This window comes from Convolutriloba macropyga, chromosome 1, assembly GCF_964194025.1.
Source record: "Convolutriloba macropyga chromosome 1, txConMacr16.3, whole genome shotgun sequence".
NCBI lineage: Eukaryota > Metazoa > Xenacoelomorpha > Acoela > Convolutidae > Convolutriloba > Convolutriloba macropyga.
Window position 1 is genome coordinate 27181148 of NC_134468.1, and position 19391 is coordinate 27200538.

The 19391-nt window shown below is 38.1% G+C and overlaps 1 protein-coding gene across 1 annotated transcript in view; it reads right to left on the reverse strand.

The window, feature by feature from the left end:
• Positions 1–2946: 2946 nt before the first annotated feature.
• LOC142337431 (ATP synthase subunit beta, mitochondrial-like) overlaps positions 2947–19391 on the reverse strand; it is a 63405-nt gene continuing 46960 nt past the window's right edge. The window contains exons 7-9 of the mRNA XM_075386651.1: positions 17180–17674; positions 3356–3557; positions 2947–3243 (exon numbers count right to left, since the gene is read on the reverse strand). Coding sequence (XP_075242766.1) covers positions 3149–3243; positions 3356–3557; positions 17180–17674 — 792 coding nt within the window. The 3' untranslated portion in view covers positions 2947–3148. The remainder of the gene's footprint in view (positions 3244–3355; positions 3558–17179; positions 17675–19391) is intronic.

The window sequence follows — 19391 nt, forward strand, 5'->3', positions numbered from 1 at the left end:
CAAAAATTGAGAAACTGAAACAATCAATCAAACAAACTAAACAAAAATTTACTTATTACTAAAACTATTGAAGCTTTTTTCCCTTAGGCAAAAATTCATCCCTTTAAAAATACATGTTTCAAAAATATGTTCAAGACCAGTTTTTGTTTTTGAAATCGGTCTAGTATTATATCTGCATGACCTGAAAAAATTCACTGGCCCTTGAATATCGGTTAACTCAAAAATTACCGAAAAATTTAAAAAATGAAATTAGTTGCAAAATTTAATAATTTTGCTGAAAATTGCTGATATTAATATCTTCAGAATCATTTCTGTGTCTCCAGAGGCTATCCACTAACCCAATTCCAAGCATTAAAAAATTCATTGGCTCAAAGGTCGATAAGCAATAATTTTTAGAAAAAACTCAAATTTCAAAAAAATAGAAATTTGTTCTAACAAAATGTTGAAAACCATTCAGTTGCCCCCTAGCGGCTATCTATAACATATTATCACAGCCTGGATGAGGTTAGCTGGCTACTGGGGCAAGAAAAACTGAATACAAAGGTTTTGAAAAAAATTGCAAATTTTATCAAGTTTCTAAATTTCGAAAAGCTAAATTGTTGATAAATCCATTGAAGCCAACAAACGTGCAGTAACTTTTCATCAGACTGGATTAAGTTTTCTGGCACTTGAGAATGGACAAATATCAAAAATTGACAAAAATTTTAGACCTTGAAAAAATCGCAAATTTTGTATTAAAAAATGCCAAAATTCGAGACATTAAAATGTTAAAACCAATCCAATATTACTACAAATCATGCAGTGCTCTATTGTCAAACCTAAAAGGACATTTACTGGCCCCTGAAGCTGGAAAAACTCAAAACATGACAAAAATTTTTAAAAAACTTCGAAAAAAATTGCAAAAATTAGTATCATTTTGCATGTTTGTATTAGTAGTACCAAAAAAGTATAGCTCAAAAAATAATCATAACAAGTTATTTTGTCTCGCAAAACGCCTTCATCATTTTTCAAAAACTTCAACGAAAGATTAAAACTTAAAAAATCAAAAAAAAAATCACAACATGAAAAATTGCAACATTTTGAGCCCAAAAACTCCTAAAAATGACCTTTTAACCTTTAATTAAGCCCATCCCAGCAGCTGCACCGCTCTAAACACTTGAAGGACCACTGAAGCTCACTTTGCGCCTCTAATGAAACCTAATGCCCGCTGGGCTTTACCTGTTTATCACGTTTTGAAAGATCAAAGTCATCGAAAAATGTGTGAACACATCTTAAAAAAAAACATAGCCAGCAGATTGCCGGAATAGCTGCGAAAGAATAGACCTGCATGCCATACAATAGAGATAGAAACATACAGATCTAAAATGCAAAAAAATTGACGCCGCTCAAAAAACTTGGCTAAAAACATTCAGCGATAAATCAAAAAAGCTTGTTAAAATTAATTCCACAGAAGCCTCTTATTAGGGACCTTTACTGCACATATGAGTTCCTTTGACCTTAAACAAATTCAAAGTGAACCTAAGTTTTAAAGTGCAAAAGTCATATCATTGAGTTAGGTAAGTCACGTATGATCAATATCTAAGCACGAAAAATCACCTAAAAACTTTCGCTAAAGCGAGTGGGAAATGACGTCACGCGCGAATGCCGTTAGTGAGAGGAAGAAGTCATTCAGAAAATTTGACTGATTCAGCTTTGCTGTGTGAACAAATGTAAAACGAAAAAAGAGCGTCAGACGACGAAACAAAAAACATAGCAGGACAAGTCCTGACGTACAATTCAAAGAATTTTCAATGACTAAACAGAGAAATAGACCTAGAACGGACTATGAATGGATCTGGAAAACCATTTAGAAAAAAATTCGATCCAAAAAATCGAAAAAACAGTAAAAATCTAAGTGAAATTGCCGCATGTAAACAAAAAACGACTAGAGAGAAAGCGAATTTTTGTTCAAACACTGTTTTCTGTCTACTTTAAATTTAGAGCGAAAAAATTTCACGCCGCAAAACCACTCGCTTTTTCGCTCTACTTCCTGTTTCGGTGTGACCAAAATCACTACTCCAATTTGACTTCAGAAATCATGAAAAAGTGTGAACAGATCTTAAAAAAAAGACAGCGCCCCAATACCATTCAAGTTCTTTGAATTGGAAAAAGACAGCGCCCCAATACATTTCAAATTGAATTGTAAAAAAACCAAGAGCACCGCAATATAGCTACGCTCAGCTTACAGCTTCGCAGCTATAAAACACAGCGCCCCAATACAATTCAAATTCTTTGAATTGTAAAAACATAGCTGGCAGATTGCCAGAAAATAGCCGCAATAGATTCGCAGATCGGCAGTCTAAAAAAACAGTAAAAAAGACAGACCAAAAAAATTCGTCTTTTCATTGAAGGTTGATCTGTTATATTTTGATTAAAAACCTGTATAAGTTATTGCTGCCTCTATTAGCTGATTTCAAATAACCTTCATTTAGAGTGACACACACCCATTTGACCTTATCTCTTTGAATTAAAGTAAATAAAAGTCGATTTCAAAGTGAGGAAGTCATTTTTGAGAGTGAGGTAAGTCAAGTGTGACCAAAAATTTAATCACGCGCATGAACAAAAAAACTCGCTCCACTAAGAGCGAAAAATGACGTCACACATGCAGTTCAGTTGAAATTGCATGAACGAATGAACAAAAAGTGGCTGTGACGTCATATGGTCGTAACAAAAATCATGACGACGAAATAAAAAAAAACCAAGAGAAGGCCAATAATAGCCCCAGCTATCGCTGTGCGGCTATTAAAAAAAATAGGAGAGCTATAATAGCCGGCTGAGAAGATGAGGGCGGCTTTTAATAAGTAGATTTTATATTCACATTTGCTCAACAGCAATCAGTAAACTTTTACACACCCCGTGCTCCATGCACTACACTTAAGCCCAGCATATTCAAATATACATTGAACATAGTTGTGAAAAAATTAATTCAAGTATGGTCATCACTTCTCTCATTAGTAGTACCATTACAATAGAGAATCGGCTTCTATACAGTACATTAGTTGTTCAGTTGATATATTCAGTTTAATTGCGGAGTAGGCTACGAGGTGTTGCTGCAACATTCACAATCGAATCTTTTACGTGAGCAATTAGATATATTCATAGATCACGATTACATCTCTGCTGCAAGCTTTTCGGCCTTTGTTTTTACCTCCTCAATGTCACCAACCATGTAGAATGCAACTTCGGGATACTGGTCCATTTCACCTGAAACAGCCAATCGATTTAAACATTTCCCTGCATCTGTCATCACTTTCACGCCAATTTATCATGAATAATCACGAATTTAGGATTCATAAAAATAGTAGGTAGCTCTCACCGTTGAGGATTGCCTGGAATCCTGAGATAGAGTCTTTAAGGTGTACATATCTGCCCTCTTTGCCAGTGAAAACTTCTGCCACCTGAAAAGGTTGCGAGAGGAACTTCTGGATCTTTCTAGCCCTGGCCACTGTCAGTTTGTCCTCCTCGCTCAATTCATCCATGCCCAAGATGGCAATGATGTCTTGCAGTGATTTGTAGTCCTAATAAAAATCAAATGTTCCCTGATCTAAACTAATGTTCATTGAGATGACAAGAACCATCTTCCTGACCAGTCCATAAAATAGTGCTTTGCTTAGGCCACAACTTGCAAACATTTAGAAGCTTGAAAACTGCATATACTCAGAAATTGGTGTTCCGGTAAGTAAGCAACATTGCCGCCAGATAGGCGTGCTTGCCCCCTTTGAGATTGAAGCAACAACATAGTATTTTTCACAGTCATAAAGTGTTTATTTGGTCTGCAGTTTCAGGTAGATTACGTTAAGCATTCATCTTTTAAATTGAAGGCTATAACGCTTAATACTAATCTGAACATCATATTAAGTTGGAATTATGAAATGAATTATTCACTTTTCAATTTAAAAGACAAATCACAAGCGCTGTCCTCTGCTAGCTCTCTCATCAATTTTTGATTGGAAACTCAACGGTGTATCAACAGTTATCCATATCAATTTGACAAGCTGTATTCAATTTTCACACATATAGGAAAGTTGTCTCAAAGTCTTGACATTTTGTCACGTTTGTTCAACTTTGACTGAATTTGCATCTGCTTACACTAAAAGAAGCAAAAATCACATGACTTTGAAATTTTTCTGAGATTTGATGTAGCTTGTCCCTTTGATATTTGGATAGCCGGTAGTACGCGGTCTAATCACATGTAATCACGATCACTAGCTTAGGAAAGCAGTGGTGTAAAAAATTACCGAAGAATTGCTCAAGTTATATGGCCCTGCAAACTTAGTTTCGACACTTAGCACAAAACCAATGAGCATGGCTTTAGCACAATGCTATAAGCAAATACCATTTAGTACCACAACAATAGCAATAAGCAAGCGCTTGATCAGCTCCTTCCGTTTAATTTACGCTCTCATGACCTTGACTGTATTCACTATTTCGCATTAACAGGTTTGAAATATTCCCTCCATTCAGCTGAGTGAGTTTATTCCGCCCGTCAGAGTAAAAATGTGAATGCGACAATGTGAACCAAAAAACGTTACCGAAAGGTCAAACGAACTTCTGACACGTCCTGAACTAAAATCCAATGAACTGAGAACAAATTAAATTCAAGGACCTCGAAACCTGCAAAAAGCAATACTTCTTTCAGTCATAGAAGATACAGAAACACGCGTCCACACTAAATTTCTCTATTTCGAGATCAACGAACGACTTAAATTCTGCCGGATTGTCAGTTCCTATCTCATACAAATGCAGTCTAATGAACAAATCGGCTGTCTGTGCAGCGTGATTATTGAAGCGTGCATTTTCATTACCCAATTTCTGTATGGAATATTTGACATATAAACAACCAATATAATACAATACTAAAAGCTGTCAAATTGCCAGAAAATAGCTCCGATAGCTTAAAAGTCTAAAATACAAATCGAAAGAATGAAACAAAAATTTGGAAAGCAAGTTTCTGAACAAACTGATGTTATGTCTGTAATTGCTTGAGACTGAAGTACCATAAAGCTACCCTAAATAACCATCAATTAGAAATTGTCATCAAATCAACTCAGCGCATGAACAAAAACCTCTCGGTCAACAAATTTTCTTTCATAAGGTAATATTTGAGAAACACTACATCTTGCATCATCCCACCAATTGATAATCACTTCGATTTTGATTGACCAACAAAAGCTTTTAAATATCATTCATTTGTCGTCAGTAACGAACCCACAGATTCACGGCACACTAAACCGCAACCGCAAAGTAAACTGTTCACAAGAATATTTCACTTTTTTCAGTACAATTGATTGTCTCCGAAAAGGCCCATTAAACACTCAATACCCATTGATGAAACATCCAAAACTTTGCATAAAACAGAAATATGCAGAAAAAAAAACAAAATTTGACAAAGATCAATAAATTTTCTGTGCAAACAATTTAAATTTGTTACCAATTAAATCAAAAGTAAAAGTTGAAAAAAATGTCCAAAGACCACCAAAAAAAATCCAAATTGACTGTAGGGACAAAGAACAAAAAACCGCTGAAAAGTGTTTAAAAGGCTAATAACATAACCGACTAACGTCAGGCGAATTGCTCCCAAATGACCGGCGAGCGGTTGGCTTCGTCAGTAGCTAGTCACGGTTTAGTGAGACTAGCTTTAGCTTAATTGAAAAGGCATGAGATGAGCGCAGCGGGGCTGAACGAGAAATAGAAGGAAAGAAACCCCAACCGACAGATAGAGAAAGAGAGGTAGTATTATTTTCCATGATGGCTAGGAAACTTAGTTTTTTAGCATTGTTAGCAATTAAATCCAAGAAGAAAACTGATAAGTGCAAAACTTTAAAGTTTCCAGATTTCGCAGTGAAAAAATTCAGAACCATTTTTGTCTCTCAAGGAGTTCTGTCAAGTAACCCATCTGCGAGACTTCGTTGGCCAGTAGAGATCGTTAAACTCAGCAAAGGATAAATTTTGATAACAATTGCAAATTTTAACAAAATCTTGCAAAAATTCAATAAACTATCTTAACTTCAAAACAATTTCAGTGTGTCAAGAGACTATCCAGTATCCCTATTTCAAGCGTTAAAAAGTTTCACTGGCTCATAAAGATCCATAAACTTGAAACGATAAGTTTTAGAAAAATAAAAATTTTATCGAAAAATCTCTTAAACTCAGCAGCTTATTATCAAACCTCGGAGGCGGTACCTAGGCCCCTGGTGCCGAAAAAAAAATAAAATTCAAAACTTGGAAATAGCAGAAATTTTCTAAAATCTGCTTAAATTTCTGAAAACAAAATCTTTAATCCAAAACACGAAAATTCTAAACACTTAAAAAAAACAAGTTTTATCAAAAAAATTGCTAATACTTGTGATTCTTAAAAGTTGAAAACTGTTCCATTGCCAATAAAAACTTTTCAATAACTTATCCTCAAACCCTTCCTCAAACCCTTAAGGTTTTCCGGCCCCTGGGTCTGGAAAGACAAATAAACGTCAAAATTGTAAATTGCACGTTTTGTAAAAAAAATGCTAAAATTCGTGATGTCAAAAGGTGAAACCATTCCATTACCAATATAAACTATGCAGTAACCTATTATCAAATACCAGAGGAGGTTCTTTGACACCAAGGGCAGCTTGAGAAATCGTGATAATTAGTATGTATAAATTTGCGTGGTTTTATCTAGTCGCAGAAGTTCCCCCTCTCGGCAAGTGGTCAAACCTTGTAAGGTGTTTACCACTCACAGTAGTTCGCGCGGCAGGTTTGCAGTTGCTGACTGATCATTAGTTGCAACGTCTAACATAACTTTGACAAAAAGTAACAAAAACGAGGCAATTAATGACTTTGTTACAACACCAATGTTTACTTGGCCGAGCCTTTCCGGCTCGGGCTCAATTTTAAATGAGACGCAATCTCATGTCCTTCCGTTTAATGTAGAGACTGTCTTAAGGGGCAAGCCCTTCAGCCAGTCCCGATTTTATCCTATATTGAAACAGTTATAAGTTCGAAAAATTATTATCTTTAAAAAAAGCGTTTTTTCTTTGATTTTTGGCCAAAAAACATCAGCCAGTAGTATTTTTTGCCCGAGAAGCACGTTTTTGGCATCAAAAATTTATTTGAAAGTGATTTTTTCGGAATTTTTTTTTGGTCAAACTTTCGAAAAATTGGGTCAAAAAATCAATTTCAATTTTTTCAAAACTTTTTTTTTCGCATTTTTATCACACGCGTGCATTATTAACTACTTGGATGACCGACTGGACTTTACAGAACATCAATAGCTCAATTGGGTTAGAAGTGAACTCATTAGGAAAAGGGCACTTGTGCCCCCAACCGCCAAAAAAACGCTGATCAAAAATTAAGTTTAGAGTGCTCCTACGCAAAAACTGCACTTCTGTGACGCCCACTATTTTCCGACGCCAGACAACTTTTATCATGGAGCTCATAGGTCAAAAGTTTTGAGTTTTCCGAGAAAACAAAAAAAATGTCAAAAATCTTTGAAAAATTTCGACTTATGTGACTTCTGATTTCTATGCGCGCTATGACACTCCTACCTGTGCCTGATGGAACTGCACTAAAAAAACGAAAAATTTTCAAAAAATTATGAGCGGTGATGACTTCTCAAAAAGTCGCTTTTTGACCCCCCAACCGGCAATATCTCTTCTCAAACTTTATTGGGAGATGTGAGCTAAAAGACTTCACATTTTCTCGCCATTTCGGGACCGCATGCAAAGTCTCATCAGAAGTTACTTGCTCAGTTTTGCGCTATGAGTTAAATTTCCGGCAATGGATCCATGATACTTATGAAATATGCCAGGGGCCCCTACCCCTGCAAAGAAAAGAATGTGTTCATAGCGCGCGACCACCGAGCGGTTGTTCATCATTAGCTGGCCACGGGGGTGGTGCGGGGGGGGGGGGGGGGGGTTACCGGTGAACTGATGGGGGGCAACAGCCCGAGGGGGGGGGGAATAGTAGGGGGCAGGGTCAACAGTGGGGGGTCTTCAACCTCTAAGAACCGCCCTTTACACCTTAACTATAAGTCTCTCATACAGTTTGAGCTGCAAGGCCCTAAGATCACTTAGTACCTGCAGGGCGCTACCTTTTTATCCCGCTTTTGGACGAAGTCAAATGGATCAGACGAAAAACCGGTCAAGCGAAAAATAGCATAAAAAAGACCGACAGGACTAATATAATTGCTACAAACTTCGTTCTAGAGCAATTAATGGTCTAAACCTAACCGACTAACGTCGGTCGAATTACTCTCACAAACTGCGAGCGGTTTTCTCCGGCAGTAGCAAGTTGGGACTTAGGGATGCTAGCATTAGGGGGATCAACCCATGGGGGGTAGGGTTGCGAAGGCTAGGTAAGATGGTGTTCAAATCGACGGGTAGAGGAGGGCCGACAATGGGAGAGTTGGGGGGGGGGGGGGGGGGGGGGGTGGTCTGACGGCGGGGGTGACTGAGGGGTCATTAAGATTTAGAACTGCCCTCCTCACCATGAAATTGTCTCCTCAAAAGTGTTTTGTTAAATGGCATTCTTATAGTATTGTAAGGCTTAATCCCATACATCTTAATTCCCTCCGAGCGCTACCTGTTTATCCCGTTTTTAGGGACGAAAGGTCAATGGGTCAGACAAAAATTGGTCATGCGAAAAATCGCATAACACAGGACTAATAAAAAAGCGAAAAACTTCGTCTGAGTGCAATTATTAATAACCGGTACGAAAATAGCCGCCGTTGAACCCACTTATCGACGTTAGGATTGAAACGCGAAAAACATAGGCAGCCTAAAATTTTTTAGGAATAACTAATCTAATTTGGACCGAAAAGTGATTGGATTCAATAATTCAGCCCCTAAAAAGAACATAGGCTGACTGTCAATACCAGTTAGCAGTATTCCAAAGATAACATAAATCACTAAGTAAGTTTATGTGCCGTGACTTATGTAAATATAAACGAAAGTTAAAAAGAATATCAAAAAGTGCCCAAATGATCGTGAAAATAAAATCGTTAAAAGCATTCCATTACATCTCGAAACTATTCAGTATCCTGTTATCAAACCCTAGAGGAGGATCCATGGCTCTTGAAGCTGGGGCAATAAAAAAATGGCAAACATTTTAAAAAACTTAAATAGCATTTTTTTTAAAATTGCTTAAATTCGTGATATTAAAATCTTGAAAAGCAATCCATTACATCTAAGAATTATACAGTAACGTATTATCAAACCCTACAGGAGTGTCCTTGGCTCTTGAGGCTGGAGTAATCTAAAGAAAGAAGACAGAAAATGTCAAAAAGCTTAAAACTGAAAGTATAAATTTGCATGTTTTTGTTTCGATTTCCAAAACATATAGCTCTTAAAAAGGTCATAAAACTTTTCATGTCTCTCAAGAGATCTTTATCATTTTATCCAGCCTCAATTCTAGACTGGTCCGACAAAACTTTAAAAAATGACGAAAAAACACGAAAAATTGAAAAAACTCCTAAATGAAGTTTTAACGTTAAATTATGGCATTCCCGGTAGCTTCATCACACTAAGCACTTCAAGAACTACTAAACGCGGCTAAGGGCCTCTAATGATACTTAATGGCCGCTGGGCGCTACCTGTTTATCCCGTTTTTTTGGACGAAAATTCAAATGGGTCAGACGAAAAATCGCATAAAAAAACCAACAGGACTGATATAATTGATACAAGCTTCGTTTGAGAGCAATTAAAAAGCATTAGCTGCGCATTGATGAATTCAGACAACTGCAAATAGGCGCAATTACACATCTGCATTAAACTAATAGCAATAAAATCAAGTCAAATTGATTCAGGTGAAATTCCTCAAAACCCGGAAAGTTGTTCAAACACCAAGTTCTCACTCCACTTTGAAGGTAATTGATAAAAAAATGAAGCTTCCGACTAACTCGTTTGTTCTCTTTGCTATTTCAGCGTGACTAAAATCACTAATCTAGTTGACTCTCACTGAAGAGAAAGCCAGAAAAGGAACAAAACAACACAAATTTCGATTTAAAAAGGCGAGCGCCTAAATAATAGCAGTTGGTTGAGAGGCTGACCGCGTCAACTGAAAATCATTCACAAAAACTTTATCCTGATAAGGAAAGTAAACACTTTGAAAATTTATAGGAAGGAATAAACACTTCGTTATCGGAAACCAAATTCGTTCAAAATTGCACCAGAAAATTGTCAAAAACTGCACTAACAGATACACAAAAGCAAATATCTGCCCCCGCTACAATTGCCTCATCTGAAACTCAGAATTTGAAATACAATTCTCACAGACCGAAATTTACTTGAAAAAAAAAAGGATAAAAAGCAATTTCAGTGAATGTTTCACCAGAAAATTGTCCAAAAATGTCACTGACAGATACACAAGCAAATATCTGCCCCCGCTACTAATGCCGCCTCTGAAACTCAGATTTTGAAGTGCAACTCAAAACGACCGAAAGTTAATACAATTCATACAGACCTAAAGTTCTTTGAATATCAAGCAGGATATAACAAAGCAATTTCAGCGAAAATGTTTCACAAAAATTTGTCCAAAAACGTCACTGACAGATATACAAAAGCAAATATCTGCCCCCACTACTAATGCCGCCTCTGAAACTCAGATTTTGAAGTACAACTCATACAGACCGAACGTTATTTGAAAATCGAGCAGGATATAACAAAAACCAGTTTCAGTAAAAATGTATCGAATCAGAATAGTTGAAATGGACAAATGGTTCTTATTTTCTTCCCAGGAAAATTAATCATGCCAGATGAGCGATTACTGATTAACGCAAACCAATCCTGGCAAAAAATTAAAAACTTTTTGTAAGAAATTAATCTTGACAGACAGCTGTCGAAGTATCAACACATTCGCTGCCATCAACACATTCGATACCACCAAAAGCGAATTTCTGCAGATTTCACGAGAGCTCCAGAAAAGCAACGCAACTATTAAAAAAGACGCGATAGCTTTATAGATCAGTCTCGAAAACAAAAAACTCAAAACGCTTAGATGCTATATTTTGCTGAAAAATCTGTAAAACTTATTGCTGCTCCTGTTAGCTGACCTTAAATAACATTCAATAAGAGTGACAACTTAATCCCTTGAGCTGAATAAAAGTCAGTTTGAGTGAGGAAGTCATTTTATGAGCGAGGTAGCTTGCCTGTGAACAAAAGAAACCACGCAAATGAACGAAACCCCGCTCGGTTAAAAAACAAGCGACTTACGTCGGGCTAATTGCTCTCAAACGACCTGCAAGAAGTTGGCTTCGTCAGTAGCTAGCCACGCTTTAGTGAGACCAGCTTTAGCTTAAAGGAGGGGGCGTCAGGTGAGCGCAGTGGGGGTGACGGGCGCAAAGGTGGGAGGCTTTTACGGTTGCAAGGTGTCCCTGCAGCCTGAACGTTGTTCAGTGGTGGGGATTGGGGGGGGGGGGGGTGATGTGGGGTGATGGCGGTGGTCAACCTCCGGAACCACCCTTCACACCATAAATATAAGTCTCCAAAACAGTTTCTTTGAATCGCTTACCTGGAGACTAGTGAGCTGAAAGGCGATAAGTGCACTTAATGACCACTGGGTGCTACCTGTTTATCCCGTTTTAGAGGATGAAAAGTCGAACCTGTCAGACGAAATCAAGCGAAAAATCGCATAAAGACCAACAAGACTCTTATAATTGCCACAAACTTTGTTTAAGAGCAATTAATGACGTCAGGCATGTAATTCAGTGAAAATTACACAGTATGAACAAAAATCAAAATTGAAGTAATTTTGGCCTCCTATTGTCTTGACGACAGAACAGAGAACAACAAGCAGGCCAAAAAAGCTCCAGCTTTACCTTTGGGTCTATTAAATATCTCAGAATTTGAAATAATTCTTACAGACCGAAAGTTACTTGAAAATCAAGCAAGATAAAAAGCAATTTCAGTAAATGTTTCCCCAGAAAATTGTCCTAAAATGTCACTGACAGATACACAAAAGCAAATATCTGCACCCGCTACTAATGCCGCCTCTGAAACGCCTATTTTGAAGTACAAATAAAGACCGAAAGTTAATACAATTCATACAGACCTAAAGTTGAATATCAAGCAGAATATAAAAGCAATTTCAGTGAAAATGTTGCGGGAAAAATTGTCCAAAAACGTCACTGACAGATATACAAAAGCAAATATCTTCCCTGGTACTAATGCCGCCTCTGAAACTCAGATTTTTGAAGTACAACTCATACAGACCCAACGTTATTTGAAAAACAAGCAGGATATAACAAAAACCAGTTTCAGTAAAAATGTATCAAAACAGAAAAGTAGTTGAAATGGACAAATGGTTCTGATTTTCTTCCCAGGAGAATTAATCATGCCAGATGAGCGCTTACTGATTAACGCAAACCAATCCTTTTTAAGAAATTAATCTTGACAGACAGCTATCGAAGTATCAACACATTCGCTGCCATCAACACATTCGATACCACCAAAAGCCAATTTCTGCAGACTTTACGAGAGCTCCATAAAAGCAACGCAACGATTAAAAAAGACGCGATAGCTTTATAGATCAGTCTCGAAAACACAAACTTCTTTTCATTAAACTTTTAGATGCTATATTTTGCTGAAAAACCCGTAAAACTTATTGCTGCTCCTGTAAGCTGACTTTAAATAACATTCAATAAGAGTGACAACATAATCACTTGAGCTGAATAAAAGTCAGTTTGAGTGAGGAAGTCATTTTTAGAGCGAGGTAACTCACCTGTGAACAAAAGCAACAACGCAAATAAACGAAACCCCACTCGGTTAAAAAAACATAAGCGACTAACGTCGGGCGAATTGCTATCAAACAACCAGCAAGCAGATGGCTTCGTAAGTATCTAGCCACGGTTTAGTGAGGCCAGCTTTAGCTTAATGGAAGGGGCGTCAGGTGAGCACAGCGGGGGGGGGGGGGGTGATGGGCGCAACGGTGGGAGGCTTTTATGGTTGCACGGTGTCCCTGCAGCCTGAACGTTGTGCAGTGGTGGGGATTGAAGGGGGGTGATGTGGGGGGATGGCGGTGGTCAACCTCTGGAACCACCCTCCACCCTTCACACCATAAATATAAGTCTACAAAACAGTTTCTTTGAATCGCTTACCTGGAGACTAGTGAGCTGAAAGGCTCTAAGTGCACTTAATGACCGCTGGGGGCTACCTGTTTATCCCGTTTTAGAGGATGAAAAGTCGAACATGTCAGACGAAATCAAGCGAAAAATCGCATAAAGACCAACAAGACTCTTATAATTGCCACAAACTTTGTTTGAGAGCAATTAATAACGTCAGGCATGTAATTCAGTCAAAATTACACGGTATGAACAAATGGCAAAATTGAAGTAATATTGGCCTCCTATTGTCTTGAGGACGAAACAAAGAGCAACAAGAAGGCCAACAATAATTCCGGCTTTCCCTTTGCGTCTATTAAATAGAACATTAAAGATTGATAAATCGCCGGAAACATTTTAGAGTGACAACTTAATCATTGAGCTGAATAAAAGTCAGTTTGAGTGAGGAAGTCATTTTTAGAGCGAGGTAACTCACCTGTGAACAAAAGCAACAACGCAAATAAACGAAACCCCACTCGGATAAAATAACATAATCGACTAACGTCACTCAAGTCTATTGCTTCAAATCAATATACAATATACTAGCAAATGACCGCCCAGCGGTTGGTTTCGGTAGTGCCCAGATCGAGCTTAGAGATGCTGGCATTGGGGGATGGGCCAGCATCTCTCAGAGCCTTCCGATAGCTTATCTTACCAAATGTTTTTAGCAGCAGACTTAGTTGCTCAAGAAGGCAAGCACAAAAAAAGATACTCGAGAAGTGAAATCGAAAGAATGATCTAGGTGAAAACGGTCAAGCAAAAATTTTGCAGTAACACGTCAACAACAATTGCTTCAAACTTCGTTAGAGAGCAACAAAGGAACAATAAATTATAGAAACTACTTTTGCTTCCATTGATGAAACATCATGAAGAAAACAAATCGATTAACGTCCTATGATTTATATCGCACGATTGGCGAAGGAAATCTAATTTAGAGAGGTTGAACCTTTGGAATGTTTGTTTCATAGGCGGAAAAAACGACCCCACAGGGGTTCACACCAATGACCTCCAGGTTGATGGTCTGACATCTTAGACACTCGGCTTAAATGGCTTTGATTTCCTTTCTCTCAATCACTTTTTCCAATGAACTTGTTTACAGAACGCTAGCAATTTAGATTACTCAAAAATGAATTTAAAAGTCACTCAAGTCTATTGCTTCAAATCAATATACAATATACTCCATAATCGACTAAGGTTGGGCGAAATGCTCTCAAATGACCGCCCAGCGGTTGGTTTCGGTAGTGCCCAGATTGAGCTGAGATGCTGGCATTGGGGGATAGGCCAGCATCTCTCAGAACCTTCCGTTAGCTTATCTTACAATTTCTTTTAGCAGCAGACTTAGTTTCTCAAGAAGGCAAGCACAAAGATACTCGAGAAGTGAAATCGAAAGAATGATCTAGGTGAAAACGGTCAAGCAAAAATATGGCAGTAACACGTCAACAACAATTGCTTCAAACTTCGTTAGAGAGCAGCAAAGGAACAATAAATAATAGAAACTACTCTTCCTTCCATTGATTGAAAAATCATGAACAAAACAAATCGATTACCGTCGGATGATTTATATCGCACGATAGGCGAAGGCAATCTAATTTAGAGAGGTTGTAGCTTTGAAATGTTTTTATATGTGCAAAAAAACAACTCCACAGGGGTTCACACCACTGACCTCCAGGTTGACGGTCTGACATCTTAGACATTCGGCTTAAATGGCTTTGATTTCCTTTCTCTCAACAATCACTTTTACAAACGAACTTGATTACAGAACGCTAACAATTTAGATTACTCACAAATGAATTTCAAGTCACTCAATTCTATTGCATCAAATCAATATAAAATATACTCCATAATCGACTAATGTTGGGCGAAATGCTCTCAAATGACCGCCCAGCGGTTGGTTTCGGTAGTACCCAGATAGAGTTTAGAGATGTTGGCATTGCGGGATGGGAGTTGTGACTAAGTAAGCACTTTTAAGATTAAGAACCATCCTTCACACAATGAAATTGTCTCTTCATTCCGAACAGTTCTGGTGAATCCTATTCATAGGACTGGTAAGGCGTAAGGCTCTTAGGAGCCCTTATTGCCCTCCGAGCGTTACCTGTTTATCCCGTTTTTAATGACAAAAAGTCAAATGCGTCAGACGAAAAACCGGTCTTGAAAATAATGTTCTACCAAAAAAAAACATAAAAGGTTAACGCTATATAGCTTTTCTCGTCCAATAAGAACTTTTGGGGAAAAAAACTCATGACGATAAAACTGCCCACATGGGCGAAAAACAGCTCAACAATGCACTACACGGTCTAAAACCTGCTCAAGGTCATTAACTTTCGCTGATATTTCAAAGGCCACATGAACAAAAATATTGTATAAGAGGGCCAATAGAAAACCAATGATCCTCTTCGAGTCGTTCAAAACTAGCAGACCACCATTACTCTTCGCGGATCCTAAGAAACGTCAAGAACATAGCTGGCAGATTGCCAGAAAATAGCCGCAATAGCTTCGTAGATCTGCAGTCTCAAAAAAACAGTAAAAGAGACCAAAAAAATTAGTCTTTTCATTGAAGGCTGATATGTTGAATTTTAATTAAAAATCTGTATAAGTTTTTGCTGCCTATATTAGCTGCTCTCAAATAACCTTCAATTAGAGTGACACACACCCATTTGACCTTATCTCGATTGAATTAAAATAAAAGTCAATTTCAAAGTGAGGAAGTCATTTTTGAGTGTGGTAAGTCTAGTGTGACCAACAATTTAATCACGCTAATGAACAAAAAACTCGCTCCACTAAGAGCGAACAATGACGTCACACAGACACACACCTCAGTTGAAATTGCATCAACGAATAAACAAAAAGCAGATTTGAAGTGGTTGTGACGTCATATGATCGTAACAAAAATCGTGACGACGAAATAAAAAACAGCAGGACAAGTCCTGACGTACAACTCAAAAAATTTTTATTGACTAAACAAATAACTAGACCTAGAACGGACTATGAGTGAATTGGGAAAACCATTTCTAAAAAATAGCTACTCCAATGTGACTTCAAAAAAATCATAAAATGTGTGAACAGATCTTAAAAAGACAGCGCCCCAATACAATTCAAATTCTGAATGGTAAAAAACCAAGAGAAGACTAATAATAGCCCCAGCTATCGCTGTGCGGCTATTAAAAACACTTCTTCGAAAACCAAGAGAAGGCCAGTAATAGCTCCCCACTCAGCTATTAATAAACCGAGATAACATAACCGACCAACGTCGGGTTAGTTGCTCTCAAGCGAATCGCGAGCAATTGCCTTCCTCAGTAGATAGCCTTGGCTTAGGGAAGCTGGCTTTAGCTTAACTGAGTGGGTGGGGTGAGCATGAGTGGGGAGGTGCGCATATAGGTGCGCGGGGATTTATGTCAGTAAACTATTTCGGCGAATTGCGTACTTAGGACTAGCGCTCTGTAAGGCTCTAAGAGAACTTAATGCCCGCGACAACTGTGTCATTTATAGACAAAAAGTTGTTCAACTTCTAGACGACTTAATGACACTTTTACCATTTTTCAGTAAGCCACGGACCTTCACACAGCTATCACACAATGCTTAAAACAAATCTAAGGGTGTGCAAGCTCTCGGAAGTATTCAAAAAACTCGAATCAAAACGAGAGCATGCTTTTATAGCGCATATTTGGAAGGAGTAAGCACAGATACTCCCTGTTTGTATCGCAACAACTTAATTACAAAATAAGGTAATCATTTTAAAGAGAAACTGCATCAAATTGACATGTGGCGTCATTTCTAGACCGGAAGTTCTTCAACTCCTAGTTGACTTAATGACACTTTTATTTAGCATTTTTCAGTAAGCCAAGTTGAATTCGCTCAGCTATTACAAAATGCTTAAAACAAATTCAAGGTGTACAAGAGCTCTCCGATGGCGACAAAATACTCGAATCAAAAGGAGAGCGCGCTTTTTAGCGCATATTTGGAAGAAGTAAATATAGATACTCCCTGTTTATATCGCGACAACTTAATCATTTTAGGATCATTTTAGGTGATTTCCAATTTTTGTATTATCAATCTTTCCTTGAAACTGACCTGCAAAATTTTCTGGACACCTCTAGCAATATTATAGTGAACTTCTCCGACAATGTTGAAATCCATGATACGTGACGTTGAGTCCAGGGGATCGACAGCGGGATAAATTCCCAATTCAGCAATACCACGAGACAACACAGTGGTTGCGTCAAGATGGGCAAAAGTGGTGGCAGGGGCAGGATCTGTCAAATCGTCAGCAGGTACGAAAATAGCCTGCACAGATGTGATGGATCCCTTCTTTGTTGTAGTAATTCGCTCCTGCATGCTACCCATGTCAGTGGCTAGTGTGGGTTGGTAACCGACGGCAGAGGGAATACGACCCAACAATGCTGACACCTCGGAACCAGCTTGTGTGAATCGGAAAATGTTGTCAACGAACAATAACACGTCTTGTCCCTCATCATCTCGGAAGTATTCTGCGACAGTCAGTCCAGTCAACGCTACTCGCGCCCTGGCTCCTGGTGGTTCATTCATCTGACCGTACACCAGAGCTACCTGTAAAACACCCGCCACCAATACGAGGTCTAATTTTAGACAAATGCTTTAAAATAGTCGACTACCGTCGGACAAATTGATCTCCAAAATGCGCGGGATCGTCTCTGGTTGTAGCTAGCTTAAACTTTAGCAGGCCAGCCGCACTAAGAAGAGGGTGTAAACGTGGGAAAGGGCAAGGACGGGGCTTTTGAGGACAAAAAGCTATGATCAGACGCTGGGGATAGGGCTATAATAGGAAAGACCCGGACTTTGAGGTCAAATTTTGAGATTGTTGTGGTTGTCTGCATTGTTCTTAACAGTATTTTTCATGAACTTTCATTAGCTCAACATGCTTGTTCACTTAGAATATCAGATATACGATACTCTGATATCGTACTCGTGCATATCAGATCTATGCACGAGTACGATACTAAGATTTTACATTCACATTCGCTTAACTTTTACACACCCCAGCTCCATGCAATGGACTTCAGCACAATCTGTGTCTACTGTCAAATATTTTTGTAACATAGCCGGCAGATTGCCGGAATAGCTGCGAAAGAATAGACCTGCGTGCCATATAGAGATAAAAACAGATACAGATCTAAATTGAAAAAAAATCGACTCCGCTCAAAAAACTAGGCTAAAAAACTTTCAGCGATTAATTAATAAAGCTTGTTACATTCATTCCACAGAAGCCTCTTATTAGGGAGCTTTACTGCACATATGAGTTCCTTTGACCTGAAACAAATTCAAATTAAACTCAAGTTTTAAAGTGCAGAAGTCATTTTATTGAGTGAGGTAAGTCACGTATGATCAAAATCTAATCACGCAAATAACCTAAAAACCTCCACTAAAGCGAGTGAGAAATGACGTCACGCGCGCAAATGCTGTTAGTGAGAGGAAGAAGTCATTCAGAATATTTGACTTTTTCAGCTTTGCTGTGTGAACAAATGTAAAACGAAAAAAGAGCGTCAGACGACGAAACAAAAAACATAGCAGGACAAGTCCTGACGTACAATTCAAGAATTTTCATTGGCTACACAGAAAAACTAGACCTAGAAAGGACTATCAAAAAATCAGAACAAATAAAAAAAACAGAAAATCAATATCAAAATGCCGCATTTGAACAAAAAAACCACTAGCGAGAAATGAAAATTGAAATTCAAACATAAAACTAGGCCAAGAATGAGCTGCGAATGGATTGGGAAAACCATTTAGAAAAAAATCCGATCCAAAAAACCGAAAAAACAGTAAAAATCAGAGTGAAATTGCCGCATGTGAACAAAAACCACTACCGAGAAACCAAATTTTCGTTCAAACACCGTTTTCTCACTCTACTTTAAAATTAGAGCGAAAAAAATTCACGCCGCAAAACCACTCGCTTTTTCGCTCCATTTCCTGTTTCGGCGTGACCAAAATCACTACTCCAATTTGACTTCAAAAATCATGAAATTGTGTGAACAGATCTTAAAAAAAAAGACAGCGCCCCAATACAATTCAAATTCTTTGAATTGTAAAAAAACCAAGAGCACCGAAATATAGCTACGCTCAGCTTACAGCTTCGCAGCTATAAAAAGAAGAATTAGTACTACAGCATTTCCCTCTTGAGGACGAAAAGTCAAATGATCAGACGAAAAGTCGTCAGTACAAAAAATTGTATAAGAGACCAGTAGAGTCCACATAATTGCTATAAATCGTCTTTGAGCAATTACGTCCAAGTTCAGGAAAAAAGTGC